Raw genomic sequence first — 18,221 nt, 5'->3', positions numbered from 1 at the left:
GTGTATAGCAAAGTATCATGAGTAGCCACTTTGTGTCACTGTTACCAAGTGTAGTGGGTGGGACCCATGCTAGAGTCTCAAGTTACTGTGAGTGGAGTTTTTCCAGAGATGAGTTGGAATACTTTGTCTGGTCCATGCCTGCGTTTTTGTATTGATGAAAGATAGCTTGTTTAAAAAAATAAAGTTAACTTAGATACAAATCTAATCATTCAGAATTTCTAGGTAAATGGCCAACTGACCTTAGCATCACTCACATTCCTCGGGAGCCTGCAAGTCACTAATGCGTATTTCCGAGCTAATAAATCACTTTCAAAATTCCACCACCTAATCCCTTATATAATTCTTTTAAGTATTGAAAAGTTCACATTCCAGATCTACACACTCAGATTCCAGGGGGTGTGAGATCCTGGGTTCTGGGTTTTCTTTGTCATTCATGTTCAACAACAGTGAATCCCCTTTCTAAATATAAATCTATATGTCTGCTATTTTCAAGCATACATCAAAATATGTAACATTTCTAAGTCAAAATGAGTTATTTTCACTCCTAATGAATGCACTTGGCTGATCTGCATCAGTATTGGTGAGAGTGGGGTTGTTTATCCAACAACTGTGGGCCAATCTCCATTGCATGCTTGCTATGTTTCTGCAATTACTCGCCAGTAACTAAAAAACATTTCCCCACAAGAGGGAGTGAGGAGAAATGGAGGCAGAAATGAGCTTTGGCTAATTTTGCACAGGTCCTAATACCTGGATTAAGACTTGGGAACAGCTCATTTTGCCCTTTTTGCCAGGAAAAATGAGAGAGAATTTTTTTAAGATGTTAAAATTAGGAGGAAGAATGTAAGTTTGTAGTTCCTGTCATTTATAGGTACAAGAATCTGACTCCAGCTGCATTTTATTTTTTTTTGCTTGATGTGCTTGGTTATATTCTCCTTAATTTTAAAATGGTTTTTGGCCTCACTGGTTCCAAAATGAAATTGATTTATTTTTTTGTGATGTGATGTTCACAGTGACTGATTTATTCCGGCAGCAGCAGGTGCCTTTTCACAACCTGTCTCAAGGGTTCTTATAAAACTCACAACTCTCAGAATGAAGTCCTGTGTTCCTCCTGCAATCCTGCTGCATCCTGTTGCCTGTCAGTCTCTACACTGACATCCATGCATTTAATCCTGTTTTTTTTGTTGCCGATTCAACTTAATAGCCTTTTATTTACAGATTGTTGTAACCTGGTGACGTGCACTTTGTCTTCCTCAAATTCTAATGTGTTTTAATTCTGCATTTCATTTATGTATTATTTTAAAATCTTAATAACATAACTATGTCCACAGGCATTATTGTAGAAGATACTGGAGATTATCAAGCAGTCTGGATAATGACTAGTCTCTCATTCATGTTCTGTCTCTCTCCTTCTCTCTCTATTTCACTTTCTCTGCCTCCTTCCCACTTTTCTCTCTCACTCTCCTTCACTCCTGATCTTTTGCACTTTCTCTCTGACATTTTCTCTGCCTGTCCCCCTCTCTTTCTGCCTGTCCCCCTCTCTTTCTGCCTGACTCTCTCTCTCTGAATAATAGTTACTCCATATACATACATTTTGTGCTGACTTATTTTTTCCTAGATCCATCTCAGAGTAGCAGTACCCTTCACTGTTTCTCCAACCCTAGCTACCACACACTGTCACAGTGTGGGAGACTCTCCCGTTTTATCAATAACCCAGATGGAAGCTGCTACATTAAGGTACGTATAGTTACAATATTCCACTAAACTGTAATGGCCAATGTAACACCCACCTCCTAATTAGGATCTAAAGCCACAAGCAATAACATACAGGTCATGAAAAACTTTGGTAATATTGGTCAAGCTTCAAAGGCAGTTTCAACCAGTTAAAGAACCCCCATCCATTTTTTATTGCAGCTCACCATTTTATTGATTTTTTTTTCTTCAAAACTGACACCCAAAAGGAGAGTTTTGTATTAAATGTAACAAAAGTCGCAACAGGGAACTGCAGGGCATACTGTCTTAATGGAAAACAGCCTTGTTGCTGATTCCAGTCAAATCATTGCGGGGAGGGATCCAGTACAGGCCAGGTCTCCCTACGCGGCAGAGGGAAGATCAGAGAATCTCATCACCAGGTCAGATTCTCACATGTCCTAGCAACTTGTTCAGAGAGATGAAGGTCTGAGAGCAGATTGGCTGCTCTCTAAGCCACAATTGATGCTTGACCTGAGGAGACCTGGAGAAACGGAAGGTGAAAGTAGCTTGAAATAAAGGAGCAGCTTGTAGCCTCACATTTTTTTTAAAAGAAATGAATTGCTTGATGGTGACATTGCCCAAAATGGGAAAGTTTTCTATTTCTAGCACAAATAATTCTCACTTCGGGAAGCACCAAAAAATCAGGCATTGTTCCAATGCAGCATCACATAGTAAGATGTGGGTTCTTGTTGCCAGTGATCTAAACAATGGGACAGCTTTCCTATAGTTATTATCAACACTCACGTGTGTGTAATGGCCATGTGAGTGATGCCCCGGAGATCAGTTACCACTTATGGAACCCTACCTTGAAAAGGAGAAGAAGGAAGGACTTCAGGAGAGGGGGAGGGGAGGAGAAGATTTGTCCCACCTGTATATCACTCACATTTCACTGTTGTGACTGGAATACTTTACGTTCTGACTCGTGTCTTTATCCATTTGGCTTTTATTCTTACCTGCGTTTCATACTGGTGTTTTAGTCCTTGGCTCCATAATTTGACCGATTCAACTCTGTGTTGCTGGTATAAGAGCAATCAGGTTTTGTGCTTTTCAGATAACAGATAAGTTCAACAATAAAGGGCAGCTTGATGGCACTGCACCATGAAGCTCCATCGCACGATGGCAGAGTGGTACATTGTGGTTTCAGGCCAATGGTTCCCTGTCTCCACAGTGCCATCATGGAGAGGTGCTGCCCACAGGGAGAAAGAGTAAGTCTGAGCCCTAAGTGGATGGTTCCAGGGTGACACTGGCAGAGGTGAGGGAGCAAGTTTCCTGCTCACCCTGGCAGAGGAAGAAGGGGAAAAATACTAAACAAAAAGAAAAAAATGCCAACTGTACTCCTGTTAGCCGTGAGCTCGGTATTTGGTCGTCCCAACTCCTACCAGCTGCAATTGCATGAGTGGTAGTGTATTAAACAGTAGATAAGAAACTGTGGGATCTGTCTCTATGGCCAGAATCACTGGGAAGGTTATTAATATGATAATTGTTTGAAATCATTTACTTGAACCCCTTGGTGTGCTGCCGTGTTACACACTCCAGTCCAGCCGTTACTATTGTGTAAAGTGAGATATTTTATAGAAATGACAAATCTTACATATTACCTTATGCTAAAAGTTGCCCCATTTAACTAAATTCAATCTTTTATTAATTCATGAACAGACAAAAAAACAGCTTTTCTCAAGTCTCAAGAGTGTTGAGCTTTCTGGGCAAGGAGGCTGTAGACAAGAGCTCAACAACTCATTGCATCCTGAGTGGAGATTCTACAGTAACTTGAATGATTTAGGTCAGTACGCCCTCAACATGGTTTTATTTTTTAAACTGAGGTTTGTGTCGGGCTAAAGTGACAGCAGTGATATCACACACAAACTATTCACCCTGTGTCGGTCCCTCATTACTACTAAGGTGAATCCTCACATGTCCTGCACGCCCTTCTCTCCTCTGTGGCTCCCACATTAGTATCACAGTGCTCACATACAAAGTACTGTCTCAAATATATTACAGGGCTTGTAGTTCCTTTATTTGAGCAGACTTACTGACGCGGCTATGTTGAGAAACTGTGGGCTGATATCCAGTGTAAACATCTCACAAAGAAGCCCCGTGTGATGTGTGAGGTAGTTGCATTATTGGTTTGTGTTTGGACAGTTGCAGTGAGGTTGTGAGATCCCCACACAACATGTTATGATGCAGCTCAGACAGCTCTGACTAGCAACTTTAATGCAGGCAATCAAGACATGGTTTGTAGAGGGACCCAACCACATTGCTCCAATGTGTAGAAGATGGACATCAGCCATTCTGTGACCTCTCTTTCCCACTAGGAATTGGGTTGAGACTGTCCAAACTCATTTTACATAGGAGTTTGAGAGAGCATGAAGGAGGAGAGTATTTTAATCTCTGGGTAAAACGTACCATTCTTTCCTTCCCAAATGTGACCTGACCTGGTCTCAGACATCTGCCGGAGCTGCTTCCAGTCAGCGACCAGAAGATGCACCAGAGGACTCAAGGACTCAAGGTCCAACAATTCTCCCTTACCACCCCCCCAAACACGGAAGTACCAAGGTTCCACTCTGCACTTTCCCTCAATGATGCAACTCAGATTGAATCTGCATCCCACCACTCCATGGCACCCAGAGAACCCAGTCCACCTGCCCACCCACAAAAATGTAGCTTTTGATGACCTTATTTCTGGGGCGATGTGCCAATTGGGAAACTGCGACTAAACTGTGTGGTGATGTCACTGCTTCCAGATAAATTCATTTTTATTTCCAGACTCCTAGGATAACATGGACGAGAATATTTTAATAATGAACATTCCAATGTATTTAATGCTGGAATTGGAGCCTGGGTGTGACCAAAGCAGAAGGCACAAACAGTGAACTACAATCAGTTACCGATGTCCTAGCGTAAAATACTCTAAAATGTTCATAAACTTATTTGTAGATTACAGTCATTTTGTTTTTATCACAGGTTAGTACCCACCGTATCAGCAAATTGAGTTGCATGTTTCAGTTCATCCCAATGAATGTATTTCATATAATGACTCTGGACCTGAGAGTGCACCCAATGCTACGCTGGTAAACATTTCCATTTGCCACACCAACAATTCTGGTACCTTGTCTGAACGACCCTGACAATTTGGTACCAATTACAATTACAGTCAAATTATAGTTAGTTTTGTGCTTAAATTTGTATCTATTTGGCACTTGCTCCAAATTCTTTTCACGTACAACACTTATAGTCAGCTCAGAGATGAAATATTCATCCCACCAATCTATAGATTCAAGCTCTGTTCCGAGAAAGAAAGAAAGACCTTGCATTGATATAGCGCCTTTCACGACCTCAGGACCTCCCAAGGCGCTTTACGGCCAATTAAATACTTTTAAAATATAGCCACTGCTGTAATGTAGGAAACATGGCAGCCAAGTTGTGCACAGCAAGGTCCCACAAACAGCAATGAAATAAATGAGCAGATCATTTGGTTTTTTAGGAATTGGTTGAGAGATAAATGTTGGCCAGGACACCAGGAAGGACTCCTCTGGTCTTCTTCAAATAGTGCCGTGGGATCTTTTATGTCCATCTGAGAGGGCAAATGGGCCCTTGTTTTAAAGTCTCATCTGAAAGACGACACCTCAGCACTCCCTCAGTACTGCACTGAAGTGTCAGCCTTGATTTTGTGCTCAAGTCTCTGGAGGTGAAAGGATGATTGCCATTACACTGCTCACTCACCAATGACTGTTGCCATGTTTTCACATTTCTATCCAAATGTAAATCTCACTATGAAAAAGTCACTCCACCATCTGAGCTCTAAAGCCTCAATTCTGTCCACTTCCATCCCCAGTCAACCTCCCTCATGTTTTGTTTCTCCTTGAAAATAAAGTTTCCCCTCTTTCTGACTCTTGCCTATTCCAATTCCTCTCCTATACTTCCTGCTCCAACTTCCAATTTAAAGATGATGCCTGTGCTTAGGTTTGTTCTAATGCCATTGCTGCTCATCTTAGATCCTTGGAATTACCTAACTTCAATTTCCTGTTGCTAAAAATCTGTTTCTCTCCTCATTAAATTCACCTACTGTCTCTATCCCTCCAAATCTTGATGATTGGCCAGAACTTTTCAGCTTTTTGTCAAACAAAATCAAATCTATTCACTCGAACTTCCTGTCTGCCAAAACCACTCTTGGTGATTTCAGTCCACCATTAGCAATGATTCTGCTCTCTCCCCTTGTACTGATCAGGGCAGCATAAATGGGTATTTTCAATAACTTCAAATAACTCGTCAACAAGTCACTCATCTAATCCCTACCTCCAGTCCAAACTCTCTCACTGTATCAATCTCCTTGCAACAAATCATTCTTTGTAGACCAGTCCTATCTTGTTTGGCGATGTAGAGTAAATTTTCTGATTGCACAATCCTGGCGTGGAATCAGAGTTTACCAGGTTACTATAGTAATAGCATCGTGCAGGTCAGGCAGCAGGGAAAAGATTGATCATGATGTTTTGGGTCCTACCCTCCCTGGTGTGTTCTGATGAAGGATTACACACATGACCTGTAACCTGTATTATCTCTTTACAGATGCTGTCTGGCCTGCTGTGTAGTCCCAGCATTTTCTGTTTTTATTTCAGATTTCCAGTGTTTGCAGATTTCTCTTTTATTTTATAGTAAAGCGGAGTCTGGTAATCTTTGCACTTTGGGCCCCACCGGGTGACCCCAGGTTAGGTTTGAGGTCTGTGCTAATCTGAGCAGGGGTGGCAGTGCAAGCACTTCAACTGGCCTCCGTCATTGTGCTCCTGATCACTGTCCCGTGATCCCTGCTGTAAAATCCACCGAGACTTGGTTTTGAGGCTCCCCACAGTTGAACAGCCTGCCAACAATTACTGTCTGGGTTGGCCCATGAAGAACGGCCTCGGATGAGGTGCCAGGGCGTTTCTAGGCCTTTGGAACTGTACCCAGTGAGAGTCAGCCTTCATGACTGGAGGAAACTGGAGAGTTCAGGCTTTTGGTATTTATATTGCAAAATCCATCCTCCTCATACTGGCATCAGACTCCCAGACCCACAAAAAAATAGATCTATGAACCTGTGAATGGGATAAGGGAGCCGGATTTACCAGTGTGACCAGTGGGAGCCAATTCCTGGTCCTCAAACTAAAACAGCACAAGTGTAACAGCGGCTAAAACTCCATCACTGGAGCAGACTAAACTTTAGTAATATGTAAGATATTGTGAGATATTTTTAACTCTACCATTAACCAGATTTTTTTCTCTCTTAGGTTTTCAACACTCTTTGTTTCTCCTTCAGCCATTTGTGGAGCTTGGCGGTAATTTCCGGCCTTTGTTAGCGGCGAAGGGAGAGTTGGGTAGAGGCAGGAATCAGGATTTCTCTCTCTCTCTTTCTCTGTCTTTCTTTCTCTGTCTCTCTCACTTTTCAGGTTCTGTTCATTGTATTTTCTGCTCACAATTCATTCAAATAAATCTCACTTTTTCAGTTAATCTGCATTTCCAGAGCTTTATCAGTGAGACATTTCCGTGGGAATTGCAATAGAAACTTCCGGAAAGGATGCTGAATCGCGATTTTTTTTTTGTAGAAAGAAACTTACTGCTACTGCTGCCAAACGTGTGTTTATTGGATTATGATGTTATGTTTTGCACATAAAGGAATTCAGACAAATGATCCATCAGCTTGGTAACTCGACTCTTCCTGTCTCTTCCTTGACTAACAGTAATCTGGTCTGTGTATTCAGTTCTTACATAAGGCTCGGATTTTGTATTTATTATTTTATTTTCAGTAGCTGTGAACATTTTGCAGACTTGTCCCTCTTACACTGTTTAATGATGTGTAAAGACAGCACAAAAATGGAAGTGAATTGTGCCTGAAATTATTAAGGGAGAAATTGATGAGCCTCCTGGCTGGGAATTGTCCTGGGGAAGGGACGTGTTAGGTTAGTGATTGAACAACTGCAGAGTGAGCCTGGCTGCCTTGGGTGAGAGGTGTTGTGAATGCAGATGTTCCTTTTGCAGGCTGTGAATGGAAAACCAATCAGCAGGTCACTCACACCGTGGGCAGAGCCCTGGTCATGTTGGATAGTGTAAGGAAACTTAACAAGGGGGAAATCATTCTTAAAATAAACCCTTTTGTAGTACAATAGAACTAGGCCTTTATAAAATGTGTATGTGGTATGTTAAAATAACATGCTCTAAAACAGAGGTTTATTCTGGGCTAGGCTGGTTCTAGAATTATTGGGGTCCCTCACAACATCCCTTGTGCAGATCAGTGTAGCTGACGCTTAACAATCAGTAGAAATCGCAGCAGAGCTGAGTCTCTGCACCCTGAAACAGGAGTAAATTCACATTGACTTTACCATGATCTTGAGATAATTTTCATTTTTGTCTTAACTTTGAGGTGTTTTTAGGAAGCTCAAAATTCTGGTGCCTCTGTGTCCGTAGGCAGCTGGAGGGAGAGTGAGGGATGGGCTATATTAGTGTTTGAGAGAGAAAGCACAGTATAGATTGTGAGAGAGGGACGTAGGGTACACCAGAGAGTGTTAAAGTGAGCAATGTGGGGCACTGCAGAGAGTGTTACAGAGAGAGGCATGTGGGGTTGTCATTTCTGTTTACAGTTAAAGGCACGGGGTATATTAGAGAGTGTTGCAGTTAGTTCTGTGTCACAGTGAACATTGTTTATATTCTCTATACATTAGAGAGGAAGTCACGTGTCCCACCATCACTGACTATTACATTGGCTGAGGGTTCTTGCTAAAGTTCACAAATGGATATACTTACTTCTGGGGAAACTACCCTTTTCTAAATGGACACTGCACGATGTACTGAAGGGTCAGGGCGCTCCGCTGACACTGGGATGGGTTGTCCCTATGGAGATTTAGAGGTTCTGTCTTTATAAAAGGCAATTGGGATCTCTAATTTATTTTTTGATTTTTTTGCCAGATTATGTGAAGGGTTCTGTGTGCAGCTCCAGCACATGTTCGTTAAACAGCAGTGAGAATCCTTACGCTACCATTAAAGACCCGCCAATGTTAACCTGCAAACATTCTGAGAGCAGCTACGTAGAGATGAAGTCCCCTGTTCACAGAGACCCTCCCTACACGGAGACTGAGACATCCACAAACAAAAACATCTACGAAGTTGGCAAGTGCTTTTCTGGAAGAGATAGAATTATTAGAAACCTTCTAAAATCAGCCAGGATTCTTATCAAAATACTTAAAAGTTTTGAATTTATTGTACACAGGATGTCATAACTTTAGAAATAGTTATATTACATTTGGACATTAATTATTCTCAATTCCACTGTCTCCACTCCCACTATCGCCATTCCTGCTGTCCCCAATCCCACTTTCCCCACTCTCGCTGTCCCACTCCCACTGTTCCCACTCCTGCTTTCCCCATTCCCACTGTCACCTTCTCGCTGTCCCCACTCCCATTATCCGTACTGTTGATTCACGTGAATTCTCGTGAGAGGTGGGGCTTTATTTTGAACCAGCTAAAATGTAGTTATGGTTTTTAATGGATTTTTACAGACTCGAGCTTCTTACCCCAGCAGCAGAAGTAGTTACCTGACTGTCCAGTTCCCAGTGGAATTTACTATCCATGTAACTCTGATATTTAGCTTCAGATCAGGAGATCAGCGGAGTCTGGACTTGGTGTCCGACAAACCCTAGGACCGACCTTCCTGATCCTTTCCCCTGTTGATCACCCATTTTCTCAGATGCAAATGTAAGGAAAAAGAGGCAGTGACTCATCTCGCTGGGTCTCTGTCCATTTTCTGTTTGGCCAGGATTTCTAGGAATGGTGGCGTTGCTCCTCCTTGGTGTGTGTCTGCAGTGATTATTGCAACATTGCGCTCTCCCTGCCTGCGAATTTCCATCCATTTAAGTTAATGTTAGTGGAATTTGTACCCCAATCTGAGGACTTGTTGGTTGTGTGTTTTCTGACATTTCATTCCAGTGACTTGGACACAGCAGAAGCACTGAGCCATCACACCTGTGCTCTTCAGCATAAACCAGCAGCCACTCAGAGCTGAGGAGGGACTGCAGGCTGTGGAGGAGCAGATGAACTTGTCGCTTCTTCACCTAGCTTAAGAGTTGTTACTGAGTCAAATGCTCAGTTATCCAGAAAAGCAAATATTCAATTTAAATATTCGTGTGTCACGCCTGTCAGTGGATCTGTGACAATTCAGGCGAGGGCAGGGTCCCTTTAACTTAATCCAATACAGTGACTGTGTGAGATAAATGGAGACTGTGAGAGGGTTGATAATGTGGAGACGCCAAGTAGCCTGTTATGAATTGTCAGTTAACGAATACAATGGATCTGGGCGTGGAGAGGAAATCCAGTTTGTTATTCTCATTTACCAGGTACTCGTGGTTTTGGAGTTGACAAGACCAAAAGGAAATCAATTTTATTTGTGAGTTCAGTGAGTCTAACAACTGTTTATTTTCCTTCTTCTAGAGCCCACCGTAAGTGTGGTCCAAGGAGGTCAGGGAATGGCCCCAACCTGCAGCCAGAACCCGTATGACCTTCCTAAGAACAGCCACATCCCAAGTCACTACGATTTGCTACCTGTGCGACACAGCCCAACGCATGTCCCTGGGGACAAAGAGCATAACAAGCCAATCACAGCATGACTTTGGTCAACTCACATTCTGCTTCACAATCTGTTGCTTGCAAGAAATGCGGCAGAGAGACAATCATTCGCCCTAAAATATGCTGAAACTCAAAGATGACTTGAAAATAAATTCTAATCATGAACTTGACATGGACATTGGATACAGGCAATCGGTCACCCTCCCCCATGTGACTTTCCATTGTTGCATGGGATTTAAAGAAAAAAGTACTTTCATATAATGAAATCAAAGAGAGAAACTTCAAATCCAGACTTGGAAATGGATGCTTTTTGTAAAAAAAACTATGTATCTGCACTACCTAGTTCAACTCTTACAAGGGTTGGATCAACATTGTCGATTAGTCAACGCAACTACAACTGTGGGTGTCGGGGGAGATGACTAAACTCAAACAACAACAAAGTGCCATATTGGAAGTATATTTCGTTATTGGGGGAGGGGAAAGAACAAAACAAAATCTGGCAAACATTTCTTTGACTTTAATCTTTATTGCCACTTAATGCTGATGACTTATTGAAATAGGGCCATTGTTTAAGAGGATTAGTGATGTGTGGCCAGAGTTTCAATGACCACGCTAGTAGGCATTTTAAACCCAACAGAGGTAGTTTGTAGAAGATTGGTAGGATGTTCCCTAAAGGACTCTACATTGCAGCATGAAGCATTGGCGATGTCAAATTATTTATTAGGACAATGAAAGAGTAATGAATTCAGGGGTTCCACCTGTATCATCTTTACAACGTATGAGCTGAATTGCATTTGTAGGTGAGGCTATTATCTTCTAACTGGCACCTCCTGGCCAGGTGAATGAACATGTTGAAAGCTGAGCAAGATTTATAGCTAAAAGTATGATAGATCGGTGAGTCCCGAGCTATGATGTATCAAAGGCTCAACTAAGGAGACCTAAATTTGAATTCTAGTCTTTGCTGACATTCATAGATGGGCCACAGCCCCGAGGATGAGTTTGTGTGCCAAGATAGTCTGTGAGAGGTAAGGAATGTTGACCGCGGGAAGAGGGTTGAGGGAAGCCGTACTCAAATCACACTTTCTGATAAATTAACCAAGGAACAGAACAGCTGATGCCCTTGGTCATCAACCAAGGAGAGTTCTGAGGAGGGGGAAGCCCAGGGCACCACATTAGGTGTATTACTGGAATCTTCACTCAATTTCCAGTATTATTAAAGGCTTGTGCTCTTTATAAACGTGGAATAAAACAAAGTTTTATTATTAGGAATCTAAAATTGGTCATGAATTGCTCTAATAAACAGCCCTGGGAAGGCCAGCAATGGAGTGCACTGAATGCACTGACTATAGTAGAATGGAACTGATCAATACTCAACAAAGTAAGTTCCTGATCTCACTTAGAACTGCTGGGGAAGAGGGAGAAGGAGAGGGAGGTGCCAAGGATTTAGGGAGCTGCTTTCTGCTAAGTTGAGGGAGGGAGGAAACTTCAGCCACAGCTCCTGTCCTGTATCTTACTGGTTGGTTTCAGAATGCCATTGGTAGGAGCCTAGCAGGAGGCCACTGCCTAACCTCTCAGCTATGGATGATGCTTGGTGCAAGGATTGGGTATAGGGGTAGGGGGACACGAGAACACAGCGGGGGAGGAAACTAAAATTGAAAATGGCCACAAGAATAAAGTGAGAACCATTTTTTTTAAAAAAGTCATTGCATTGAAGCCCGTCAGAATTGAATCTTAATCCTAACAGATATTGAAGACTGATAAGGCTGTGATATTAATTGAACAGCTGCTGCACTGTCAAAATCCTTTGGGAAAAGCTTGTAACATTGATGTCAACCCCCTAATTGCACAGAGCAATAATATAAAAGCTCATTCTGCACCTAAAATGACCTAAAAATCCCACACTGTATCATTCAGGTTAAATTGCATAACATGGAGTACTAACTTTTTGGATGATTATAGCTACTAAATAATGTTCCATGGGGAATGTGGGATCTAGAATATATTCCATCAATGAGGAAAACCTGATAATTCCTGTTGTCCTAGTGAGTTTCTGGAAGGTAAGTTACAACTGCACTGTTACAAGGTAGTAACAGGATCGGAGGTCCTTAAAACATACTTCTACTGATTTCATTTAAAATATACATGCGTGGAGTTTGAGCTTTTATTCATTCTGGGGTCAATTATTTTTTTTTGCTATTGGCAGACTTTGTGGTGTGTAACTGCACAATGAACTACAAACTCCCAAACCAAAGGTAAGTTAAACTGATACAGCATTGCATAATATGATTTGATACAGTGAGTGATACTGGATTTAATTTCAGTGCTTGCTACAGAGAAACACCATATTCTTAAATATCTCATTCAGGCTGGAAAAATGTTTTAAAAGTTACTCACCAATCAGCTGCATGAAAAAAATTGTGTGAATTAACTTTTCACTTGATAAAAGCAAAAAAAAATCCAGAATAAAGTATATAGACAATGAGGTAAGCCAGAGCTATAACAGGAAAGAGTTCAGATGCAGGGACAACAGCAATAGGAATGGGGAAAGACCAGAAATGCAGGGTGAACACTGTTGTTTGGCTTAATAAAACTGGGTATAAAGTCACCTGGGCTAATTGGCAAATGGAATTAATAAAATCGGTAACTTTAGACTGAGAACAGCAGTGATTATTGCGAGACTGAGAGGATTCTACTGTAATAAGATAATTAAATGTTATTCACCAGCTTCATTTATTAAAAATAAGCAGTGGCTTCATTTTTTTTTCACCACTGCAATGAAATGTTAATTTTAAGATTAATTTCATTGTCAAGTGAAAATTAATTTGCAGACTGTGTTAAAACTTTACATGCAGTCCTACTTATTGAATAGTGACTAACTTCAAACATTTTTCAGCATGCAATCAGACTTTTCACTGCAGAGCAATCTCCTAACAAAAGCAAAACCAGTTAATGACCAGATTCAATCATGGCCTTCAGAAGGGAACTGGATAAGTACTTGAAAGGAAAAAAATTGCAGGACTACAGGGATAGGGTGGAGGAGTGGGATCAGCTGGATTGCTCTTGGACTCGATGGGTTGAATGGCCTCCTTCCGTGCTGTAACCTTTCCATGATTCTAATGCTCTTATCCAGAGTTTTGAAGGAGTTCATTGACAAGTATCTGGTGGGGACTAAACCAAAGTCACCAGGGTGTGTGATTGTCTGCACTTAACCCTCAACCAGGATTAAGTACAGACAATCACATACTCTCGAATATATTTCCTGTGTTGCTGGGACCAAGGAAATGTCATCTACACAACACAAATATCGAGGGATGAGTAGTCATATGTGTGGATGACTATTCACTTGATTACCTTTGGGAGTTAAGGAGAAATTAGGCAAAGTTTTCACCCTGGCGATCAGGGTGGGTAGAGTACACAATATGGTAGATTGTACATGGTCTGTGTCATGAGCCAAGTTACTTTTTCCTGTTCAATATTTCCTTGTGCTTTGTCATTAAACAGTAGATACAATTCCTGAGCAAGAAACAGAACACTGTTATCTGATCATGGAGTTGAAGTGGTTTATGTATAATGGTTAGTTGGCAGTGATTACTAGGCAGTAATCTGATCAAGAGGATTCAAATAAAATAAACCACAAGAAGGGCAAGAAAGCAGTAGGGTTTAGTTGTGTAAGAGAGCAGTAGGGTTTAGTTGTGTAAGGGGTATAAAGTTCCTGCTGTGGCTTCCAGTCTCTGCAGGTCATTCTCGTACAACTCCTAGTGGCCAACTCAAGAAATTCATTGATAGTAAATCGGGATTCGTACGACTGCACAAATGGTGCCTGGCTAACTACAAGGGAGCAGATAACATTAGGAGAGCAGAAAGGGAAAATTTAACTTAAACTGACATTACAGCATTGGAACCATTCCAAAGTCTCCATGTATTTGTAATGTTACAGTTTATGTTCTGCCAGAATCTGTCAGTGATGCAGTGACCTTGATGCATGATGTAGCTCAAGAGGATTAACAGTTGTGATCTTTTTTACAGTTTAAAATTGAGAAACAATCTGCAGCTGGGCCCAATGTATAGAAGTATAAGAAGATAATCTATAAATTTGATTATTTTTTTAAACATCCTACTCTTTGGGTTGGGGCTTATAGCATGGAACAGCATTCAACTAACGCTTCACTTCAACCAAAACATGTATATATGTTGCTGTAAAAAGAAACATGCAGGCTCTCAGTAGTGATAGCACCATAAACACAGTATAGACAATGCTTTGAAGACCACAGGCAATACTTTTTTTTAGAACTAATTTGTAATAAGTTTGCTCAGAGTTGTCATATTTTATGAAAAGTAATAAATGTTACTTTCACCAAATTGTACTTTATGCCTTTTTATTTGTGATGACTTCATTCTATTTTTCTTTGTGACTGGGTTCAAGGTGACAGTGGCAGCAGTGGGGATGGAATATGTTCATGTAGCCACCTCCTGTTAGTTGGCTGGTTGTCCACCACCAATCTCACTGGGATGTGGTAGGGCCACAGTGCCTGACTCTGCTCTATTGGTTGTAGGATCACCTGCTGCAGCTAGTCCTGTATAGCAGCTCTAATTCTAATGATTCTTCATTCTAAGGTATGCCTGATGTTGGCAAGCTCTTCTACACTCCCCATTAAACCAGAGTCAGTCTCAGCTTGAGCGTGCTTGGGGCACGAGGGAAGTGCCCTGAGGTTATAGGGTCTGGTGGTATACAATTCTACTGATATCCATGAGTTGCTGTGTACTAACTTACATGATACAGAGGACAGATCTAGTAACCCAAAGCTAGAGTGTCAATAATGCCACACTAGATGACAGAATAGGCTCACTGTGGAGAGGAGGCTTTATCTTTACAAGGACTGTGTAGTGATTATGCCTAACAATATTATTGTAGACAGATAGGTCTGCAAAGATAGGTTGGTGAGGAAGGTTACATCCTTGTGTTGGTTCTCTAATACAGGCCTAGTCTGGTAGCTACGTCAAGGAATGAGCCAGGAGTGGTACGACCAAAGCCCGGGGGGGCAGGGGGACTTTAGTGAGTGCGTTACCTCCCTCCAATCGTCCACTTATTTTAAACCCCAAGTTGGTCACTTGGGGTTTAAAATAATCTAAAATGCACCTTTTTCTTGTAGAACCCATGCATCCATTTAATAAGGGAGACATTTATCCCATCAGTCCGAGCTGGATCCCAACACTGGGACATTCCAGTTAGACAGCTTCAATCCCCATCCACTGCCCAATCCCATAAATAGAAGCATCACTTCTCATTGAAGCAGTCCCCCTTCCATTTCTTTTTAATTAGGATTCAAGTGCACAGAATATATTTTAAACCATTATAACCTAAATATTTGAAAAAGAGACAATCATAGTACATGCATAAAATACACAAGAGTAATTTACAAAACATCAATTACATTTAATACCAAGAAACATGGCAGAAAGAAAAGGAGACGCAAATTAGTGAGGAGCTGGCTAATGAAACGCCGTCTGTGTTATTCACACTTCATGAGCATTCCCGGTCTGAACAAGCAGCAACTGCTCTCAACAAGGTATTACATTTCCATTTCCTAAAGCACCTACGACAGTAAGGCTTGTAGGTGTCACATTCAATCTGCCCTATTGCTAACACCACTTAAAAACAGCATTACTTTACATGATAACCTCGTTTACAAAATGGTTTTATTTTTAAACCATTTTACACTACCTGTGAATATATATTATATATAAAAATGTTCCATAGCTGACATTTAACATGTCAGAATTTGTTTATAAAGACAGTGTAACAGGTTTAAGATAACTGTCACATTAATCAGCAAATTTTGAATTACAAAAACATAAATGAATAAACTGCAAGCATGACACAGATACAGTATATGGAGGCTCAGGGAATGACGAGTAGCTTCTGTATCTAGATCTCAGACGTTTTGACAGCACTGCATCTTTGGTTTGTTTTCAGTAGTTGGAGGCATGTGAATGGGGACCACGTTGTTACTCGGAGACATATCATTTTCACGTCTGTCTGACATTTGCTTCTGAGAGACAATGCGATAAATTTCTAGAGGGGGCAATTAAAAGATTTATTACAATCCTTTCATAATATGAGCCTTGAGCAAATGTTTCTAGTCCTAATTCTAAGTCCGTTCTTGTATGACCTGTATAAATGTATACCAAATGTAAATTGGTTTTGCACTCAACAATTTTATCTTTGAGAGTGTTCCTAAATATTCAAATATTGCAGCTCAGAACAGCAGAAGTTATAGTTTACTCCAAGCATCACCAATTGAAACAAGATATTTTTAAAATGCAAGTTTAACAGGTGATAATTCATTGTGCAGCAACAGTTTCCAAAGATTTTATATAAAACTGGAGAACCTGTTCCTAATCCAATGCATTGGGAGTCAGCAGCAGTGACAGTGTACCGCCTGCCTTGTCACATCCCAACTCTAAAATTAGAGGTTGCAGGAGGAAGCATTGTAACAGGAAGACCCCACAGACTACAGCAACACTAAGTTCTTTAGGAGGTCATGATCTTAAATTACAAAGCATTTCAAGGGGTGCAGAGTAAACATGTTTCCACAAAGAAAAAGGGTGGGGCTGCCAAATTTAGAGTCTCCTGGATGTCAAGGAGCATACAGGGTAACATTAGGCATAAAAGAATATTTTGCGACTGTCTTCGCAAAAGAGGGGGACGATGCAGACATTGTAGTTAAGGAGGAAGAGTGTGAAATATTGGATGGGATAAACTTACTGAGAGAAACTTATTAAGAGGATTAGCATCTTTGAAAGTAGATAAATCAACAGGGCCGGATGAAATGCATCCCAGGCTGTTAAAAGAAGCAAGGGAGGAAATAGCGGAGGCTCTGGCCATCATTTTCCAATCCTCACTGGATACAGGCATGGTGCCAGAGGATTGGAGGACTGCTAACATTGTACAAAAAGGGAGCGAGGGATCAACTGAGTAATTACAGGCCAGTCAGTCTAACCTCGGTGATGGGCAAATTATTGGAATCAATTCTGAGGGACAGGATAAACAGTCAGTCACTTAGAAAGGCACGGAGTAATCAAGGACAGCCAGCATGAATTTGTTAAGGGAGGGTCACGTCTGACTAACTTGATTGAATTTTTTGAACAATGAGGGTCGTGTATTTGATGTAGTGTACATGGATTTTAGCAAGGCTTTTGACAAGGTCCCACATGGCAGACTGGTCAAGAAAGTACAAGCCCATGGGATCCAAGGGAAAGTGGCAAGTTGGATCCAAAATTGGCTCCGTAGCAGGAAGCAAAGGGTAATGGTAGACGGGTTTTTTTGTGACTGGAAGGCTGTTTCCAGTGGGGTTCCGCAGGGCTCAGTACTAGGACCCTTGCTTTTTGTGATTATATATTAATGATTTGGACTTAAATGTAGGGAGCACGATTAAGAAGTTTGCAGATGATACAAAAATTGGCCATGTGGTTGATAGTGAGGAGGAAAGCTGTAGACTGCAGAAAGATATCAATGGACTGGTCAGGTGGGCAGGAAAGTGGCAAATGGAATTCAATCCAGAGAAGTGTGAGGTAATGCATTTGGGGAGGGCAAACAAAGCAAGGGGGTACACAATAAATGAGAGGGTACTGAAAGGTGTAGAGGAACAAAGGGACCTTGGAGTGCATGTCCACAGATCCCTGAAGGTAGCAGGACAGTTGGATAAGGTGGTTAAGAAGGCATTCGGGATACTTTCCTCTATGAGGGTAGCAAGGGCACAGAATGCACTCTGGGTGGGAGACTTCAATGTCCATCACCAAGAGTGGCTCGGTAGCAACACTACTGACCATGCAGGCCGAGTCCTGAAGGACCTAGCTGCCAGACTGGGCCTGCGGCAGGTGGTAAACGA

At 41.5% G+C, this 18,221-nt stretch overlaps 2 protein-coding genes across 5 annotated transcripts in view; one reads left to right on the top strand and one right to left on the bottom strand.

Annotated features, from left to right (window-relative positions):
• megf11 (multiple EGF-like-domains 11) overlaps nt 1-14,691 on the top strand; it is a 306,970-nt gene extending 292,279 nt beyond the window's left edge. For 3 of the 4 annotated variants that reach the window (XM_067971262.1, XM_067971261.1, XM_067971263.1), the window contains 4 exons: nt 1,616-1,734; nt 3,406-3,529; nt 8,680-8,880; nt 10,198-14,691. In XM_067971262.1, coding sequence (XP_067827363.1) covers nt 1,616-1,734; nt 3,406-3,529; nt 8,680-8,880; nt 10,198-10,373 — 620 coding nt within the window. In that variant the 3' untranslated portion in view covers nt 10,374-14,691. The remainder of the gene's footprint in view (nt 1-1,615; nt 1,735-3,405; nt 3,530-8,679; nt 8,881-10,197) is intronic. The other variant, XM_067971264.1, reaches the window with a different exon arrangement.
• Nucleotides 14,692-15,626: 935 nt separating this feature from the next.
• Nucleotides 15,627-18,221, bottom strand: part of rab11a (RAB11a, member RAS oncogene family) — a 35,928-nt gene continuing 33,333 nt past the window's right edge. The window contains exon 5 of the mRNA XM_067971270.1: nt 15,627-16,405. Coding sequence (XP_067827371.1) covers nt 16,266-16,405 — 140 coding nt within the window. The 3' untranslated portion in view covers nt 15,627-16,265. The remainder of the gene's footprint in view (nt 16,406-18,221) is intronic.

Source organism: Heptranchias perlo, chromosome 34, assembly GCF_035084215.1.
Source record: "Heptranchias perlo isolate sHepPer1 chromosome 34, sHepPer1.hap1, whole genome shotgun sequence".
In the NCBI taxonomy this organism is placed as follows: domain Eukaryota; kingdom Metazoa; phylum Chordata; class Chondrichthyes; order Hexanchiformes; family Hexanchidae; genus Heptranchias; species Heptranchias perlo.
The sequence above is the reverse complement of the archived record's forward strand: the minus strand, read 5'-3'. Positions and strand labels throughout refer to the sequence as shown.